Below are 18,751 nucleotides of genomic sequence, written 5' to 3'. Positions count from 1 at the left end.
TTTAATTCAAAAAGTAAATTTGCACAAGAGGCCAAAACCAAATCCAATTAGATTTTTTTTCAAATCAATACACGCATCAGAGGACTTCTTTAAACAATGACCTCGGAATGGTTTGTATTGCTTCTAGACTTAAGGTGCAAATACATCGGTGCAATCTGGCCAGTTTTCATGTGATTGAGACACATTGGTGCGATGGATCTCATGAAAACTGGCACATCGCAGGTGGTTTTGGTGCGATTGCGATGTGCACTCCCGTTCGCCTCACATCTCATTCGCAGATCTCGCTGGCTACCACAAAGATTTGTCTCAGCCCATTCAGTCCTAATAGGATTGCATGAGATACCTTGCATGCTAAAGGACTACATGCAATGTATCATATGCGATCCTGTCCCCCAGGAAGGTCCTGCCCACATTGCAAGCAACCAGTTGGTTAGATACATCTCACCGGTGTATGGGCACCTTTAGTGCTAATGTAACTAATAATGTGAATAGATTGTAGTCCTAACATTACTGTAGTATTCAAATAAATAGGAGGGAATCCGTGTCGCCAGCAGCAATTTAATTTCTGCACCAGGGATCGAGTACCTGTAATGTAGATGTAAAATGTAGCAAGTGATAAAAAACTGTTGTTTTGCTGTGTGCATGATTGTAGTTAAAAAAAAGGTTATTGCATTCCCCTCTTGGTATTATAGACACACAAATTAATGAGAATTATTGTGAACATTAGTACCCTTAGCAATACAGAAGTATGGTGAATGTTGCAGCTAAGAAAATGGATTTTATGCAGAGTGTGAGAGACTTTGTAGTTTTCATTCTAGCACTCGCCTGCTTTGAAAACCCATGCAATTCCTCTTCCCTGCCTGGGGTGTCACTGTCTGCTGTAGTGCTTCTAGCACAGTGTGGTCTGTATATCAGCACTGATATGCAAACCAGACCTGTGCTAGAAACACCACAGCAGACAGCGACACCCCAGGCAGGGAACAGGAACTGCATGGGTTTTCAAAGATGGCGGATGCTAGAATGAACACTAGACTTTGTGACTGGCATGCATATTATCCATATTTTGTACATGTGGTTTTCAAAATTGTCCCTTGCTATTACCTCAAGTTCCTGGCAAACAGTATTACGGTTGTTAGGTAGACAGGGTAGTAAGGTTGACACAAGCATTAGGTCGACATGAGTTTTTCACGTTATATTGGAGCCGACGAATAGAAAAGAGCCCGAAGCATGGTGAGTTCAGCGGTACACTGTCGGTGTGCTTGTTGACCATGTCGACATTCGGGACAAAAACCGTGGACAACTCATGTCAACCCTTTGGTCCCTTTCACACGCTCCGGCTCCTGCCGGGCGGCAAAACCCTGCACGGCCAGGAAGCCATGCCGCACACAAGTTTAGGATGGTGGGGACCACCACAGCCTGGCAGCCGTCCCTTCCAGTCGTGACATCCGGCTGCAACCGGTCAGCTGGGCTGTGGCCATTCCATGTGGCCAATCATGTCCATTGTTCACTTCTGTGTACGGCACGACTTTTAGCCATGCAGCGTTTCGCCGCCCGGCAGGAGCCGGAATGTGTAAAAAGGGCCTTAGACTGTCGAGCTAATGCTTGTTTTGACCTTCCAACCATGTCGACATATTTCATGTGTCGATCTTCTGTGGTAGACATAATGCATGTTGACCTAACGTGTTAATCCAATGACACATACCCCTGGCAAATTGTATTATTTGTTTCAGCTATTGAACATGTCACACCTAGGTATATTCAATGGATCCATTCTGAAATTATTTTGACGGAATGGATCAGTCATCCATTATTCAATGCCGCGGGCAAATCCGGATGTCGGATTTGGCCGCTTATCGATGCTCGCCCGGCCACGGGTGGGTATGGGAGGCAGTGGACAGGAGGACGGCGCCATGTAAGCCGCTGCTGCTCACCCGGCGCCATCCTCCCTGCCTCAATCCGGCATCTTTCAATGTCCGTCTGCCTGAAACATGGCCATTGCCGGAAACATGGTTTCCATTAAAAGCAGGTGGATTTGCGGCCGTTCCATCAATCCACCTGATTTTCGGCAGGTCAGAACATTCCGAGCTGCCGAATAGAAACAGCTAAAAGTGCCCATACACACTGCGAGAATCGCATGCGTTATGGGCTGGATCGCATCGCACGTTTGCATACGATGCGATCCCAAAGCAGTACAAAAAGTATGTGCAGCTCATACTTTTTGTACTGTGCGATGCCTGCGGGAGTGCTATTGCAGCGTGTATGGCCACCTTAACACTGAACACCTTCCGACCTATTAATGTTGGAAACTGCCATCTTTTTGGCAAGATGACTTTCGAAATCAATTGAATATACCCCCTAAGGTGCGTACACACAGGGGCGATTTTGTGCAAAATCGCGGGAAATATGGTCGCGGAGCGACCATATTGCCCGCAATGGGAGTGTGCACCGGCGATATATCGTCGGGTGCTCGCTCCCGTTTTTGCCCCTGTGGTGATCGCTGGTTGCAGGAACATGCTCCTGCGACCAGCTGATTACCACTGCCGGGCTCCCCCCGGCAGTTTCTTTTTCATCAGCGACCATCTGTGGTCGCTGATGTAAAGTAGAAACTGAGCATAATATGGTCGAAAGTCATTAGATCGACGCATGCGTTAGGTCGACATGGGTTTTTTGTGCCCACATATGCCGACAGGCAGTGTTTTTCATGCCCTACCATTCACTAGGGCGTGGTGGGAGAATAAAATAGTGTGCTGAGTATTGCGGGTGGTGCGGTACACTTAAAATTGTGTCCATGTTGACTGTCGACATTCGGGTAAAAAAAAAACCATGTCAACCTAGACCCCTGTCGACCTTCCTGTATGTCAACCCAACGGTGTCGACCTAATGACTGTCAACCATCTTATGGCGTCCTGGCATAACAGGAAGATTTCTCTATACTGTTCTATGGCCCTGGACCCAGGAGCGATGGCGGATGTGTGGTCCTGTGCGCATTGGAGTACTGTGGATAGGCTGTCTTATCGGACAGTCTCGGCAGCACTTGCTATATATGGCATGCGATCCTGCCGCCTGGGGAAGGTCCTGCAAGACTCAAGGGAGATTGGCTGGCTCTGCACTGCTGTGAGAAGTTGCACCTCCAGGATGGGCTTTCTTTGACATGGTTGCTTCTGATGTGACTGGTCAGAAATGCTCACTGGGTAGCTGGCAGGAGATTATTTTTTTCTAGAAGCCACTGATCTCAGAAGCATCTACTGCACCATTGGATCCCTAGTGTGGGCCTGCCTGCCGGATCACTGCTTGTTTAGGGTGTCCAATACCGGAATTTGGCCCTAAAATTGCAAGGATTTTTCAATCCTGGCATTTGGAGATTAGATGCATGCGCAGTCTAATGCTGGGTAGTGCCTGAGGACATGGTCAGACGCTGTGCCCATCTCCAGTTGTGTGGCTCTGTGCAGCGTGACGTGGTCAGAGGTCATGCGTTGCAGTCTACTGGTCGCTCACAATCCCAGGCGGGTTTTTTAATAGGAAGGCCAATCCACAATAGAGCATTTTTCAATCCCGAATTGAAGAAATGCTTCAGGATTGGCATCCCAACTTGTCGCAGTGATCGGACAGCACCCCCCACCCACAAGCTCTAGTGACTAGCAGTCGCAGAAGGAATGTAGACCCAGCACCCAGTGTATATCAGGTGGATGTATAATAAGAATCCCCATCTCCCCTATTTTTTCCAATTATCAATTATTGTTTCTTGTTGATTTCTTGATATATCAGAGAGAGAAAAGATATTTGTTAGTATAAATACTAATACTTTCACTAGTCATTAAGATTATGTGGATCCTGTACTGATCAAGACTTGATATGGGGCCTCCAATTAGGGATGTCCAGTTATGCTCAATAGTGTTCATGGTAACGCTCAATATAGCATATAGATTAGTTTCTTTATGATAAAGTGTATTTACAAAATACGTTTTTGTTCATTTTGGATCCATATTAAGTAGATGTTAATGACCTAGTTCAAACTTAAAACGCAATATTAGCAAAGTGGTTGTCCTAATGTTTCCATGTGGAGCTCATTCAGACGGCTTCCCTTAGGACATTTCCATAAAGCACATTGTAGTTGTTTGGGACACATGGGTGATAATAGCATACATATTACAAGCCAGCCATTGAGCGCACAGATATCTGACAGATTTAACCAGTAAGTTCATGCCGCATCTCAGATCATTGCAGAGTTCGGCCACAGTCTGATCTAACATTTAATTGTTTTTTTTTTAATTTATTATTAACAGTTTCTTATGTAGTGCATACATATTCCTCAGCGCTTTACATAGTTATAGTATAGTATAGCTGGACATTCACATCAGTCCCTGCCCCAGTGGAGCTTACAATCTATATTCCCTACCACATGTACATGCACACACAGGCATTCTAGGGTTAATTTTTGTTGGAAACCAATTGACCTACCAGTATATTTTTGGATTGTGGGAGGTAACCGGAGTAAATCCACGCAAACACGGTGACAATATACAAACTCTGCACAGTTAGGGCAATGGTGGGTATCAAACCCATGACCTCAGTGATGTGAGGCAGTAATGCTAACCATTACACCATCCGTGATGCCCCTTGCTGGGTGTCTATAGGTATGGGTATCTATCAGAGCTGTAATTAGCTGCAGAAAACTTTTCTGTTTTTGAATGATCGTTGTTTTGAACGTTTACTCCTACTAGCATGGACTTTAACAATAATCGTTCCCAGCCTGAAGATGGCTGGCAAAAGGTTCTGGATTGTTTGGCTAACAATCCTGATCTGATCCACCCAACCATCACCTCCATAGTCTGTACATCTTACAGTGTGTTGTGATGCTCCAATTATTGTTCCTTTGCTTATTGAGTCATTCCTTCTCTCTGTCCATCTGTCATGCAGTCTATGGTCCGCATAAAAGGCATTTTTTATTATGCAAATGACAGCTTTTCCAGCCTGCTATGTCAGTCACTTCTAATTTTGACTGCATGAATGACCATAATATTTGTGATCTGATTGTTAGATCTGGTAATATCATTATTTAAATCCTTATGACAGGACAGCCACTTCTCAGATACCCCTGCTGTGCTGCTGGTCAACCAGATCGATCTTCAGCAATATTTAGCATGTTTGGTGGTTGTTTAGGACCACACAAACACACACAGTGTGTTGTTAGTTAACCAAAACATGACCATAGTACCCTAATCTTAAACTAGTGTTCCCGCTAGGCTGTTTTAGTGGGGCGCTGCGCCCTGCCTGATTTTTAAAGGTCAAAATGCGCCCTGCCCCTTTGGCAGGGCCCTGCTAAAACAGCCTGCCTCCGACCCCTCTGGTGTGACAGGGCAATCCTGGCGCCGCTGTAGATAGCGATGCTCGGCGCTTCCCTGGCAGCGTAGAGCCTTCGGGGTGGCCGGGACTGCCCAAAACAGTGACGTCGGCATGCCTGGTCCACCTCCGTGTAGCGGCACCCTGCCCGCCCTAGTTCCTAGAAGGAACTCTATTAAACTACATACACATTATGCCATAAAGGCAGCTAACCATATAATTACAGATTTTCCTTGAACTCCTCTTAGAATGAACATATGTACACACTGGCAGGTATTCAATGCTGTTTGCGAGTGGTGACAGCGAGCAGGGCTTCCTGCTCGCTGTCACCACTCACCCTGACAGCATTCAACACAGCCCCCTCATACGCCAATTTCCCCTCGCTCTGTTTTTTGAGCGAGGGGGAATTGGCGGATGCGGCTCCAGAAGCAGCGAGACCCTCGGCTAAAAACTGCGAGTTTTCTGCAGTAGCCGCGGGTCTCGCTGTTTTGGGGAATTCTCGCCGTCCTGTGACGTCGAGGATTTCCCCAGAACGTTGAATAGAGCGAGCGGCCGGCGCGGGGGTTAAACAGCTAGGATCGCTGGTTTCAGCAATCCTCGCTGTTTAACCACCTCGCCGGCCGCTCGCTGCAGCATTGAATACCCCCCAATGAATGATTTCAAATGATAGACCAAATTAAATTGCCTGCTTTGCCACTGACCATGTTGTTTTATGAAAAATGTATCTTTATCGTTCATAAACAATGAACAATATGCATGTAGTCATAAACAACATAGGCAAAATTGGACTGCAGGTACAGACAAGAAAGGTGGTCGATAATGACCCATGGGAGCACATATCGTTATCGATTGTACCCACTGAACGATATGCATGATAATAATGTTAAATATATTGTCTGCCTTTATGGCATTATGTTTATGAGGCTTTAACCTGTGATCACCTGTCCATGTTTTCTCTGCAGAGATAAGTCGTACTACAAATAGAGGTATCCTATTACCCCTGATAAAACATCAGGTGCAAAAAACTTATGCTTTCTGCTGTTTTTTAATTTATTCCATTTGTAGTTACTTAACACATAATTGCTTTTTGAGAACTAGAGTCATTAAACTAATTTTTATTCTTGTTTTAATCAATTATAGTTTTTGTCTTATCAGAAAATAAATGTAGATAAGTAAAGCAGGGAAAAGAGTTTTGACAGCGCAAACAGTCATTAATCAAACACCACAACAGCAGACTTCTGTCAGAAGACACTACCATCCACAGTGCAGCGTCCTCACAGTGCCACAGGAATTTTAAGCAAGTTGTACTGGATTCAGGCAGACACTTAACATTATTTATATAGTGCAAGTAATGAAACCAGACTGGTTATGAACATACAGAGAGATACAAGGACCAGGCTTACAATCTATACATGTTGATTGTCAGATCTCTAAATGACAGCATTTTGGCCAGTTTGAACATGTATACGTAGAGCTGGACCAGTATAAAGAGTTTCCAGCCTAGGCAGACTCTAATCCTGACCTTTAGACTATCGGTAGGGAAATTAGCTGCTTTTTGGCTTTTATGTAATGGACTTTTGGAGAAAAAGAAACACATCAAAAGTGAAGAAAACCTAACGCTGGTGGGTAACCGGACCTAGTGCTGCAGAAAAGCCGATTATTATATATCTTGGGGGAAATTTCTTAGGGTGAGAGATTTGGTACGAAATCTCAAGTGGTTTTTTTTTTTTTTTTTTTTAAAGCGGCAATCATTTACACGGCAAAATCAAACTGGTTTTGCAGTGTAAATGATTGCTGCTTTAAAAAAAACTGTAGATTTCTTACCAAATGTCTCACTTTCTGAGTCTCTCATCCTATTACATTTCACCCCTTGTGTCTAAACATAAATAATGGATATACTTAATGCTTACTTGCTGCTGGAATCACATCTTTGATGCTGCTGAATTCTAGCAGTGACTAAAGGCTTGCCTTACAGGGGTAGGAAACCACCCCAGCCACCCTCTCATCAACCTCATAACAGCTTTATCTGGAACCTAATACATAGAGAAAATAACATAGTACTTGTTTAAATCCATTAGTTGTCTTAATTAATTGTCTCTAAATCCCACGATATCCATAACCCCCTCTTCTCTAGTGGACTTGTATACCGCTTCCCCCTTGTGCATTTGGGTGTTAGATCCCGTTAATGTGTGTGTGTGTGTGTGTGTGTGTGTGTGAGTGAGAGAGAGAGAGAGAGAGTATAAAGCTTGGAACACATTAGACCAGGCATTTCCAAACGATGGCCCTCCAGCTGTTGTGAAACTACAAGTCCCATCATGTCTTGCCACAGCTTTGCTATTAGGAATGCTAAAAATATGGCAAGGCATGCTGGGGTGTGTAGTTTCACAACAGCTGGAGGGCCACAGTTCGAACATGTCTGCACTAGACAATGTGTACCTAGCACGACTTTGTTGCCAACGGGACCCAGAATGCAGCAAGTGTGTCATTGCTAATGACATCCCCCATTGGCCCTGCTGCAGGTCTGATAGAAATGTTGGAAGCGACCCAGATTAGTGTGCATATCATGGGTACACCCTAAAAGACATACATTATATGGTGACATATTGTCTAGTAGGGTATGGATCACAGGGTTGACCATAAAGAAGTCAATAGTGTCTAGTCTGACCCCAAAAGGTTGACCTGGGCAACAAAAACAAAGTTGACATGACAATGGTCGACCCGTGAAAAGGTCGACTTGAGTTTATCACGTTTTTGTGTCCGTTTGTAGATTTGAGCACATGGTCCCCCACTTAGTGTACATGGCTCATTTCACTTGCCGTGCTTCAGGCCAGGTGCCGCCCTCCACTACTATTGCGTCGGCACTCTTTATCGGTCACAGTCCACGTGGGTGGTAAAGTATGAAAAAGTTTAAAAAATAAATAAATTGCGGAATACTCATGTTAAATTTTCATGTGTTAACCATTGCCATGTCGATCTTTTGCTTGTGTCGGCCTAATGCATGTCGACCAGTAGGGGTAATCCTTTTGACTGGGTCAATATGTATTCGGTTTACAGTGTGCACCCAACTTAAAAGCAACACGTGAATATCCTGTCCTGTTTTTATTGTCACATGATCTTTTTATCACCAATATGTTGAGTGAACAAATGTTTTAGGATATGTATCTGGTTGTTTTGCTGTTTTTAGAAGTAAACAAAAACAATCATACAAATATAAAGGCCCCCTTACATTTGTCCGACTTGTCATAACGACAAGTCGGACCCGATTGTCCCAGCAGCTCCCCGGGAGGGATCACATGCGATGGCACTTCATGTGCCAAGTTTTGCATGTGATTTATCACATGCCACTCCCGGGGAGCTGCAGGGACAATGGGAGCGGGGGACAGCAGCAGGAATATGCCCGCAAACAGAGAGTGGGCGGGGGGGGGGGGGGTCGGGGTGCAGGGAGCCGGGCAGGAAGCCGCTGGGCAGGGAGCAGGGGGGGCGGCGGCGCAGAGTACCAGGGAGCCGGGCAGGAGAACACGATGCAGCAGCAGCACTTCCAAAAAAAAAAAGAAAAACCCCATACAAACGAATAGGAAGCCATTCATTGGCTGAGACCTCTCTCAGCCAATGAGCGATTGGCTGAGAGAGGTCTCAGCCAATCGCTGATTGGCTGAGAGAGGTCTCAGCCAATGAATGGCTTCCTATTCGTTTGTATGGGGTTTTTCTTTTTTTTTGGAAGTGCTGCTGCTGCATCGTGTTCTCCTGCCCGGCTCCCTGGTACTCTGCGCAGCCCCCCCCTGCTCCCGCTGATGCTGCCCGGCTCCCTGCGCCTGACTCTGGTAGGTCCCCTGTTGTGGGGGAGCACGGCTCCGGGCAGCACATAAGATTTAGCAAATCTTATGTGCAGCCCGTCCGACCTCCCATTTCCGATCCGATGCGCACGGGGCCGCGCATCGGGTCGGAGGGGATGTCACCATATGCGATTTGGGACGATTTCACGGCCCGATTCATCCGAATCGGGCAAAATCGTGCCCAAATCGCATAATGTAAGGGGGCCTTAAGAGTTGGTTCTTTCTAAAAAAAAAAATGTCTCTCTGGGTAACAGATGGTACCACTACAATAATTTGTATTGGCAGAGATACAGCACAACGTGTATAGAAACCTCAAATGCAATATGAAGCGAGGACATTTAATGTAATGCGTGTTATCCCATTTTCCCCATGCATATCTGTGAATGATCTAAGAAATGCCTGGTTATTTAAAGTCTAAGATGATAGCAAGCTGTAAATGTAACATGTAATGCAATATCCTGTGTACTGTTCTTTTGCTTGTTGGTTCCTCCATTCATACCCAGTTGATGCCATGATTATTTTCTCTATAACCTTAGGACTGTTATGAATTGATCGTGGTGAGACACCAGGACAGAGACTTTCCAGCCACACACCCTGTGCAGGATTCTTGAGGAGTGATTGAAGATGGCTCATTTACACAGAAATGCAGTTAGTACCCCTATGTACCTACCTCCCTCCCTGCTAGTGTGACCAATAGATATAGAGACGGTCCATAAAGAAAGCTTGCTTTGTTTGAGAGGGAGTAAAGCTGGATACACACTCTACAATAAGTTGTCCTCAATGATTTCCCTTGAACTCGTAAGGCCCCCATACATTACGGCAACTTCTCCCCTTGGAGAAGTCGCATGCAATGCTCCCTTGAGCCGTCCAGGAACTTTCCAACCAGCAGGATCGCATGCAATCCTGCAGTTTGCTCCTCCAGCTGGGGCGACTGTAAGGGTCCGGTACAATGTGCCCAGGACTGCGCATTGCATCAGACCTGCTGTCAGTCACCAGTAATTTGTTCATAAAATCGTATATTGTGTACCCAGCCTAACAGCGTGGGGAATGGAGAGGGAGGACCCACACAAGCTGAAATCTTTTGACTTTTTTGTTTTGTTATAGATGCCTCAGTGAGGACTCCCCGAGGGGCTTGTTCCCCAGTATTGGCTAGGTGAAGTAGTTCAGAGATAGTTCTTACCTCCTCTTAGCCAGATCAGCATCTAACGTAAATATCCATTGGAGAGAGTATAGCTCAGGGAGCAGGTGGTTTTCCTGGCTCGCTCTGGTCACTCAGTAAGCTTAGCGTGGATCTGTAGACCGGACACCTGTAGCTTGTGGGGTTATTTTAATCGTGTAGTATATTCTCTAGGTCTCAATACTGAGGTTTTTTAAAATAAGCCTAAAAGTGTATTTATTATCCCTTGGTCCCTGAAATGCCTGTCTTTGTAAGGTTTCCTTACTTGGTGTCTCAGCTCCGTGTACTAATGTATTGACTGTTCCATATCACCTGTGCCGCCACTTGGGCTTTTGTGTGTAGTTTTTGTGGTTGTTATTTATTCAGACTCTTATGGCCCTACACACATAGCAATGTGTGTAGGGCTTCCTAGTCACCACCATCCATCACTCTATGGCATGGGTCCTCAAACTGCGGCCCTCCAGATGTTGTGAAACTACAAATCCCTGCATGCCGTGCCACAGTTTTGCTATAAGGGAGTGTTAAAACTGGGGCAAGGCATGCTGGGATTTGTAGTTTCACAACATCTGGAGGGCCGCAGTTTGAGGACCCATGCTCTATGGAAACTTGCTCAGGTGTAGACTTAGCATCCGTGTACGGTCTCCAAAGAGAATGTATGAACCTCTGACTACACTTCAGTGGCAAGCCCGCAAAACTAAAGTGCCACGGATAGAAATGGTACACGTTGCAATATGGTCTCTGAGTGATTTTTGTTTATTCTTGCCCAGCGATATATCGCTCAGCAACCATATCGCACAGTGTTTCTCTCCGCGTCTTTTCAGTTTTGACTGACAAATCACCACTGTAAACTCAGCTGGCTGCAGGAGTGCGATCCATGTGATTTATCACCCTGTACACACACAAAAACAAAGGCTATATGGTCACTCAGCGACTTTTTTTAGCCAGACATACCGGCTAATATCTCCCTGTATGTACAGGGCTTTAGACAGACCATCTCCGGAACCCATGAACAGCCTACTGTATGTATATCCGTCTTATCAGCGACTTTGTATGTGCACTCTGTGAAACTCTGGCGCCATAGTAGTTCTTCGAGATTATGCCGCAATAGCATCAATTCGATGAACTCTGTTAGCACTGGTAATCTATAGATAGGGTTGAAGTTGGTCTGCGCAATAAGCTGCCTGTGTTCTTTTTGATACAAGGGGGACCACCTAATCTCCCTGTGGTAAATGGCAATTGGAAATGGAGTGTTTTCAAAGTATGAATATGGGCGCTTAAAAATGAAAAAGAAAAGCTAATACTCCCCTGTGACGTGAGCTGAGTCCTGACGAGTCTCTTCACTCAATTTGTCTGAATATATATGAAAAGATAAAAGGAAGAGAGAGAGGGCCGTTCCCCTCGTGTAATCCTGTTTCTACAGTTCAATAGCTATATCAATATAGTGCACACATTGTTACCGATCTATCAAGAGATTATTTTCAGTCGGGGTATCCCCCTTTCATTAACACTCACAAAATGAGTACTTTAAAACCGCATATCAGATTATCTTTCACAGATCAGGAACCACAGCAGACTTGTATATATCGGGGTGATCACCCTAATCAATATACTCACAAAATGGTGAATTTTTGATTGCATATAGTATGGTTCTTTTCTCCTTATTCTTTTCTCACCGGTAGAGGAGATGTATTTCCAGGATAAATAGACTTAAGGATACTCTATTTGTAATAAAAACAAGTATCATTTATTGTAAACATAACAATTAAAATAAAATAACCTCGTTGGAGCTACTTAGCTGTGCGGAACTGGTCAGAATTGGACACAATGTTGTTAAGCTTGTGGATCAAGTTGAATGGGGCCCCGTTTCCTTGTCCACTAATCAAAATCCTTTCCGCTACACCAGCCGTTTGTCTCCACGGGTAAGTGCAAAGGGAACTCCACCGATGCGTTTCGAACCCCAGTGGTTCTTTATCAAGGTGTGTCTGTTCCCATAATTTCTCCAATGGAAGTTCTCAGTTTGTTATGCTGTATACAGCTTCCAGGTCATTCCCGGCCGCGTGGTCTTTCCGACCACGTGACTTCCGGCGGCGGCTCTGTTAGCACTGGCTTTTTGTGCTATTCTGATCCAGATTATCTGTTTCCAGCAGAAAATAATGATTTTTTAGCCGTCTACTGATTTTCTTATTAAATGTGATATGGAACAAATAAAGTAGTACAGAAAAAAAGTATTCGTTCCACAGAAACCTGTATTTCTATACAACTTAAGTGCTATGCTTTATGCGACTTCACTTTCTAAGTACAAGGTGTACCCCTTTCAGGCATATGACCCGGCAATTTCCCAGGAGCAGCCTGCCCCCTTTCACACTGAACAGCAAATTAGCGAGTTAAAACTTCAACCCGGTAATTTGCTGAATAACACAGGTGTTTCTTCTGTGTGAAAGGGTCAACCCGAGTCTTAAATACCGGGTCCTCAGCCCAGGAAAATTCCAGGGTCACACCCTTTCACAAAGAAAGGCAAATTACCGGTAGAACTGCTTCATATATGTTCATATACAAAACAATAAGAAAACCTGTATCAAGGCTTAAAAACCTAAAACCAAACAATTTACATTTTGCATGTTCACAAATATAACATTAGAAAACCATATATCTAGAATTAGAAAAAAGGAAGAGAGGAGTAAATGAGTATACTAAGGGTGGTATTCAATGCCCTCGGCGAGCAGCAGCGAGGGGGGTTTGTACGGCGAGGATGGCTTTTTTTTGCGAGGAAAAGCCATCCTCGCCGTCCAGCCTGCTGCCATCTCGCCTCAGGGAGCAGTCGAGGTGGGAGGTAGTTGGCTTCCACAAGATATGCATTTTTTGCCTCCATCAGGTTGGATTTTGTCATCTGTTTTGGCAAGTTTGCCATTGCTAAGCGGTGAGCATCCCCATTAAGTTACACTCTCGCCTCGAATCATCACACTTGGTATAGTGTTCTTAGATTGATGCTCAGAATTATGCCTAGAACTAAAACCCCCCATACACGGCCCATTTTTGCGGCCCGTTTTGTACTTTTAAAGTACACATCGTATCGGATCGCATGCATTGTGCATGCACTGCGATCCGATACGATGTGTACCTAGTACAAAAAGTATGTGCAGCACATACGTTTTGTACCGTACTATGTGATGCGCGGGAGCACGCATCGCATAGTACAGAACGGAGCCGGCAAAAACGGAGCGTCTATGGGCTCCGTAAGGATAAAAAGTTTTTCTTGGTAGTTTCGCCATTCCTAATGGAAGTTTGATTTTATGTAGGTTTTTCTCAATAGTATTTCTGAAGTTCCGCACTTGTTATTAACCTATAGACAAGTTCTCCTATTGCTGCCACTCTAGCACTATAACTCTTGGTGGCGTTCCTTTTAAAATGTACATCTTGCATTTCTTGTCTTTAATTTTTATTATGCTTTGCTATCACCCAGGCGATTGTTATCCATGCTGTATAAATCTATAATCGCCATGGTCAGGCCCAGTGTTGTCATCGAGGAACACTGTCCCTGACAGATTGGTTAGCGGCACATTGCTATGCAGTGCTGTGTGCTGAGCGAGGTAGCATTGCTCAGATCACCCATCAGCACATCTCTGTGTTTGTACGCCCTATAAGTGTTGTCTTTTCAGTTGTTCCCTTACGGTGTAATGACAGATCACGTAGGGGAGATATTTCCGTGTAGGGAGAATGCACACAGAAATGTTATGTGTATATGATGGTTTCCCTGGTAGTATTTATGTGACTATAACGATCCTGTTCTTGCAGCGTCGCCTCCTGGGCTGTGAAAGTATTTCTGGGTTGAGTCTCCTCCATTCGGCAGCGGGTAAGAAGCTGGGAATGCTGAGCGCCAGCCTGTCACGTACAATAGCCAGCGATGAAGGAGACGATGACGATGTGGAGGAAATAACTGAAATATCAGACACAGAGGAGAACTGCACGTCACCGGTACAGAAATACATTTCTATACAGTCCCCCTTCCCCAATGTCAACCATTCCCATGTCTACCTTTTTGATTCTTTCAACCCAATGCAGGTTGACTTAATGTCTGTCTCCGTTTCTACTGTACTTATTGTATTCAACACAAGCGTTTTTATCGCAGGGCTTATAGAAAAAAACAAAAATAGTTTTTACTTTAGCAACACTAGATGGCACTGCTTACCTAGAACCCTTTGCAGTAAAGGCTGCTAAACTTCAATGTTTCCAACGTTCTGATTTTAATTGATGTCCGCCATCAGTGTGTGAGGTGTATTTATCAAGTGGCAGCTTCTTTCAGCCCCAAATTTACAAGAGCATGCTTTTAACAGCAAAGTGTCCCATGTTTTGCATTTTGTGCTTAAACACGCCAGGAAGCAGCGGCTAGTAAATCTACCCCTGTGCTCGTATGACACCATCTGTCAACAATGGTGGAAGAAGCTGGTGGTTGAGGACTCATTTATCAGATCCCCAGTCTGCTCCTTGACTGTCACATAAGACTACAAGAGCTACCATAGCGTGTTGTCACACCATGCTATCTTCATTCTGGTGTACTCAAGGATTCGTCCAACAGCAAGATAGTAAATCAAAACACATGATTAGACTATGGTTCAGATTCAGGATCCGAATTTGGCCCTAGCCCTGATGGCCGGAGTTTGTGCATTTCTTCGGCGAGTTACATACTGAATGGGCGGTTCGCTGCAGGGAGAGCGGGCCAGACCAGGGGAACACAGAGTTTTATGGGCGTCTCCGTAAAAACGCTGGACATTCCCCCTGGGAACACGGGCAGGCCGGCCCCGTCTTCATCCTAGCACTCAGAAATGAAAGTAATTTGAGACTGACTGACTTATTTGCGAAGGCAGGGGAAATAATTCGATAGTCAGTGACCATCAAATGATTTCTCCTGCTAGCGGCTGCAAACACATCCCCTCTCATGTTAAAGAGGGGATGCAGTGGGAGGTGGAGCGTTCGGATGGGTGGCGTTGAGCTGCTCGCTAAGCAGTGAAGGCAAGCGGTAATTAATTACCCCTATGTCCACTCTACCTTCGATTAAATAAAGAAGACTAGGCTTCTAATCATTGCATGTCCGGCACAGTTTCCAGACTGAAACCCCATTGAGCTGGCTTGTAATGAGCAGAAGACTGAAAGCAAAGCAATCTACATGTGCAGCACATTTATGGGAACTTCTGTAACAGTGGAAAAGTTGTAGGCAGCGCAGCGCAGCACAGGAAAAGCACAATAACCAAGAATGTCCTATTTAATAAAATGCATATATACATAACCAACCAAATGGAAAGGGTGCGGCACTCCAAATAAACAGCATGGACACAAAGAAGTGATCCACTTCTTAAGGTGCCCACACACTAGAATGATTTTTGGGCCGATTTTCGATATATCGGCCGATATTTACCGATAATCGGTCGAAAATCGGCCGATGCTCGCTCCCGTGGATCTTTTGCTAAATCTTCTGATCTTACGTGCTGCACAAAAGATCAGAAGATTTCACAAAAGATCCATAGGAACGCACACGGGATCTTAAGAAAAATCTTTGGAAAAGATGTGCGCTTGCCTGAAATCTTTTGTCCAGATCGGACAAAAGATTTGAAGGCGAATTTATGCGCACATCTTATGATCGCAGATCTTTCTAGTGTGTGGGCACCTTTAGTGTTCGATTCACTTCTTTGTGTCCACGCTGTTTATTTGGAGTGCCGCACCCTCTCCATTTGGTTATCTTGCCTTTTGGCTTTGAGGGCAACCATTTAAAGATATATACAATTAAATAAAATCTTAACAACACTCCTAGGATGTATGCGAAAGATTATATACATGTTGCAAATTGCATATGTATTGTATTAGATTTTGTTTAACTGTGTTTTGATATTTAAATGGCCAGGTATGTATAATTTTAAGTGTTCATTCCAGCATCCTTGAAAACCCTTGCAGTTAACCTTTCCTACCTGGGGTGTTTTTCTTTGTTTTGGTTCATTTCGTGCAGACTGGTGTGTAATTGCTGGAGTGTTTCTAGCACAGTCTGGTCTGTATCTCAGAGAGTCACACTCCAGGCAGGGCTGAGCAACTACACAGGTTTTGAAAGATGCAGGGTGCTAGAATGAGCACTACATTTATTGGACACCTACTACTTTTTTCCCAACGTTGCAGATAATTGGCAATACTCTCAGCAGCATTTTTCCCAATTGTTTATTTAGATTATGGGTTAACCTGTCATTAATAGCTCTAATTGCTTTACTTCTGTAAAGGTGCTGGGACAAATTCTTTTTTTTTTTTTTTTTCCCCATTTTTTAGGAGCCACATAAAGATACCACAAAACCAATTCATGGTAGAAATCAAGCCTCACTGATTCCCCAAGCCAGTAAGAGCCACAAGAAGGTACGAGAGCCTCCTAATTGAGTCTTTAGTCATTGTAAATGTGTCTTGCAGCTGATTACACTGTTATCTGTGTTGCAGATGGTCCTAGTAGAGGAGAACAATCCATTTACGCTTAACATACCCAAAAATTTTATCTGTGAGCATTGTTATGGGGCTTTCAGGAGCAGCTACCATCTCAAGAGACATTTATACATCCACACAGGTAAGATCATGCCGCCAAGAGGACCTGTACGGTTATTGCATAGTATTTAGTATAGATGCCCACACACGCACCGATCCCGGCGTGCGTTGTGGGCTTAACTAGCACACATAGCATCGCATCGTATGTTGTGCATACGATGTGCATGCGATGCTATGCTAGAAAAAGCTAGTACAAAAAGTATGTGCAGCACATACTTTTTGTACTGTGCGATGAGGTGCCGCGGGAGCGCGCACCTCAAAGCACACATCGCACCGCCGGGATCGGTGCATGTGTGGGCACCTTAAGACCTCACATTGTATTATATTTGACCTCTTAGGAGAACGACCGTACGAGTGTGACATGTGTGAAATGAAGTTCATTCAGAAGTACCATCTGGACAGACACAAACGAGTTCACAGCGGGGAAAAACCTTATCAGTGTGAACAGTGTCAGCAGGTGAGTCATGTCTCTGATGATAGATCTCTTCCTAGAGCTGTACTACTACAATATCAGCTAAAAATGCCAGCGTCACTCACATTCAATTCATTGAAGTTTAGTTAAAAATTGCAGCCCAAAAAGGAACAGCAGCTGTGAGCGGCGCTGGCATTTTTAACTGATAGGTTGATGGCATTTGTAGGAATGTAATTGATAACTGCTCAGTGATGGTGCTTCAGTCAGCTAGTATCTAACACTTTCACACCGGCACTCAAAAATTGCCAGGTGCAGCCTGACCCCAATTCACACCTGCAAATTACTGGGTTAACTCTTTTCAACCCTGGAATTTGCTGAAAAAACCCAGGTTTTTCTGTGGTGTTAAAGGGTCAACATGGGTCTTAAATACCGGCACTCCGACCCAGGTCAAGAGCATCTCTCCCGATCAGCCATGTTGTGTGTTCCAACTGTGATTCTCTGTCAGCTGCCTGTGAGCTGGGAATCTTGCTGGGTGATCGTGCCTTTAAAAATTAAAGTGCACATAAGATTTGACCGGCTGATGCTGGCCATTGTAGGATTTTTGTATGCCATTTGTCTGCAAACCTGTGTGATCGTGCCGCCATTTTTTTATATTGGGCGAACGGCTGACAATTGTATAGGTGTGAACCCACTTAAGGGCTTATTCTGACTTTAAAGCAAAATCTTGTCGCATCTTAGATGGGACAGAGAGATTTAGATGGTGGTGGGGCATAGCCAAACAAATTTAAATTGCATTGGAAAAAATAAGCAGGCTAACATTTCTGGGCTACATGCAAAAGCAGCCAGTATTTACCCTGCACATAAATAAAATAAATGTTTGCTACATGGTTTATTCCAGATACAAATGGCCTGATTTAGCTCGTATCGCATACAATAAGCTGTTCTCAGCAGCATATCATAAGCAATGTAAATGCAGGCGGAGGTGCATACCACTCCCTCTCTGCATTTGCAATCGCGGTTTAGAAGAACATTGCGCCCATCAGCAGTTGTAACCCTCCGCCGACTGAGCATGAGAAAGTCTAACCGTACTCAGGCTGCGGGGCTGTTCTTGGCCTGGCCACTCCCAGAAAATGGGGGCAACACACAGTTTCTGAAAATGGGGGCCATGCACGGACCGCCACATGAACATTGCTGCCTGTCAACCGCTCTTCTGCGCTAAGATGGCAGGCCTGTGCTGCACATGTGTAGAATGCCACCATCAGGCATATTGTGGGTTGGATCTTTTATTTTTTTTTGCTTTACCTCTTAATTCGAATCAGACCGTAAATTGTCTAATGTGAGGGTGACCTATAAACTGTGTGGGAGGGTTTTTCTGTTTCTCCATATTTCAGCAGACATGTGCGTTAGATGGGACATTCTCCC

At 44.6% G+C, this 18,751-nt stretch overlaps 1 protein-coding gene across 3 annotated transcripts in view; it reads left to right on the top strand.

Annotated features, from left to right (window-relative positions):
- The window catches only part of ZNF740 (zinc finger protein 740), a 36,882-nt gene that overhangs the window by 2,068 nt on the left and 16,063 nt on the right, over positions 1–18,751 (top strand). For 2 of the 3 annotated variants that reach the window (XM_083169607.1, XM_083169606.1), the window contains exons 2-6: positions 9,710–9,821; positions 14,143–14,322; positions 16,654–16,737; positions 16,816–16,939; positions 17,256–17,374. In XM_083169607.1, coding sequence (XP_083025733.1) covers positions 9,798–9,821; positions 14,143–14,322; positions 16,654–16,737; positions 16,816–16,939; positions 17,256–17,374 — 531 coding nt within the window. In that variant the 5' untranslated portion in view covers positions 9,710–9,797. The remainder of the gene's footprint in view (positions 1–9,709; positions 9,822–14,142; positions 14,323–16,653; positions 16,738–16,815; positions 16,940–17,255; positions 17,375–18,751) is intronic. The other variant, XM_083169608.1, reaches the window with a different exon arrangement.

The sequence above is a fragment of the Crinia signifera genome, chromosome 2, assembly GCF_055691185.1.
Source record: "Crinia signifera chromosome 2, ASM5569118v1, whole genome shotgun sequence".
Taxonomy (NCBI): domain Eukaryota; kingdom Metazoa; phylum Chordata; class Amphibia; order Anura; family Myobatrachidae; genus Crinia; species Crinia signifera.
Note: the sequence above shows the minus strand (reverse complement) of the source record. Positions and strands in the feature narration are given on the sequence as shown.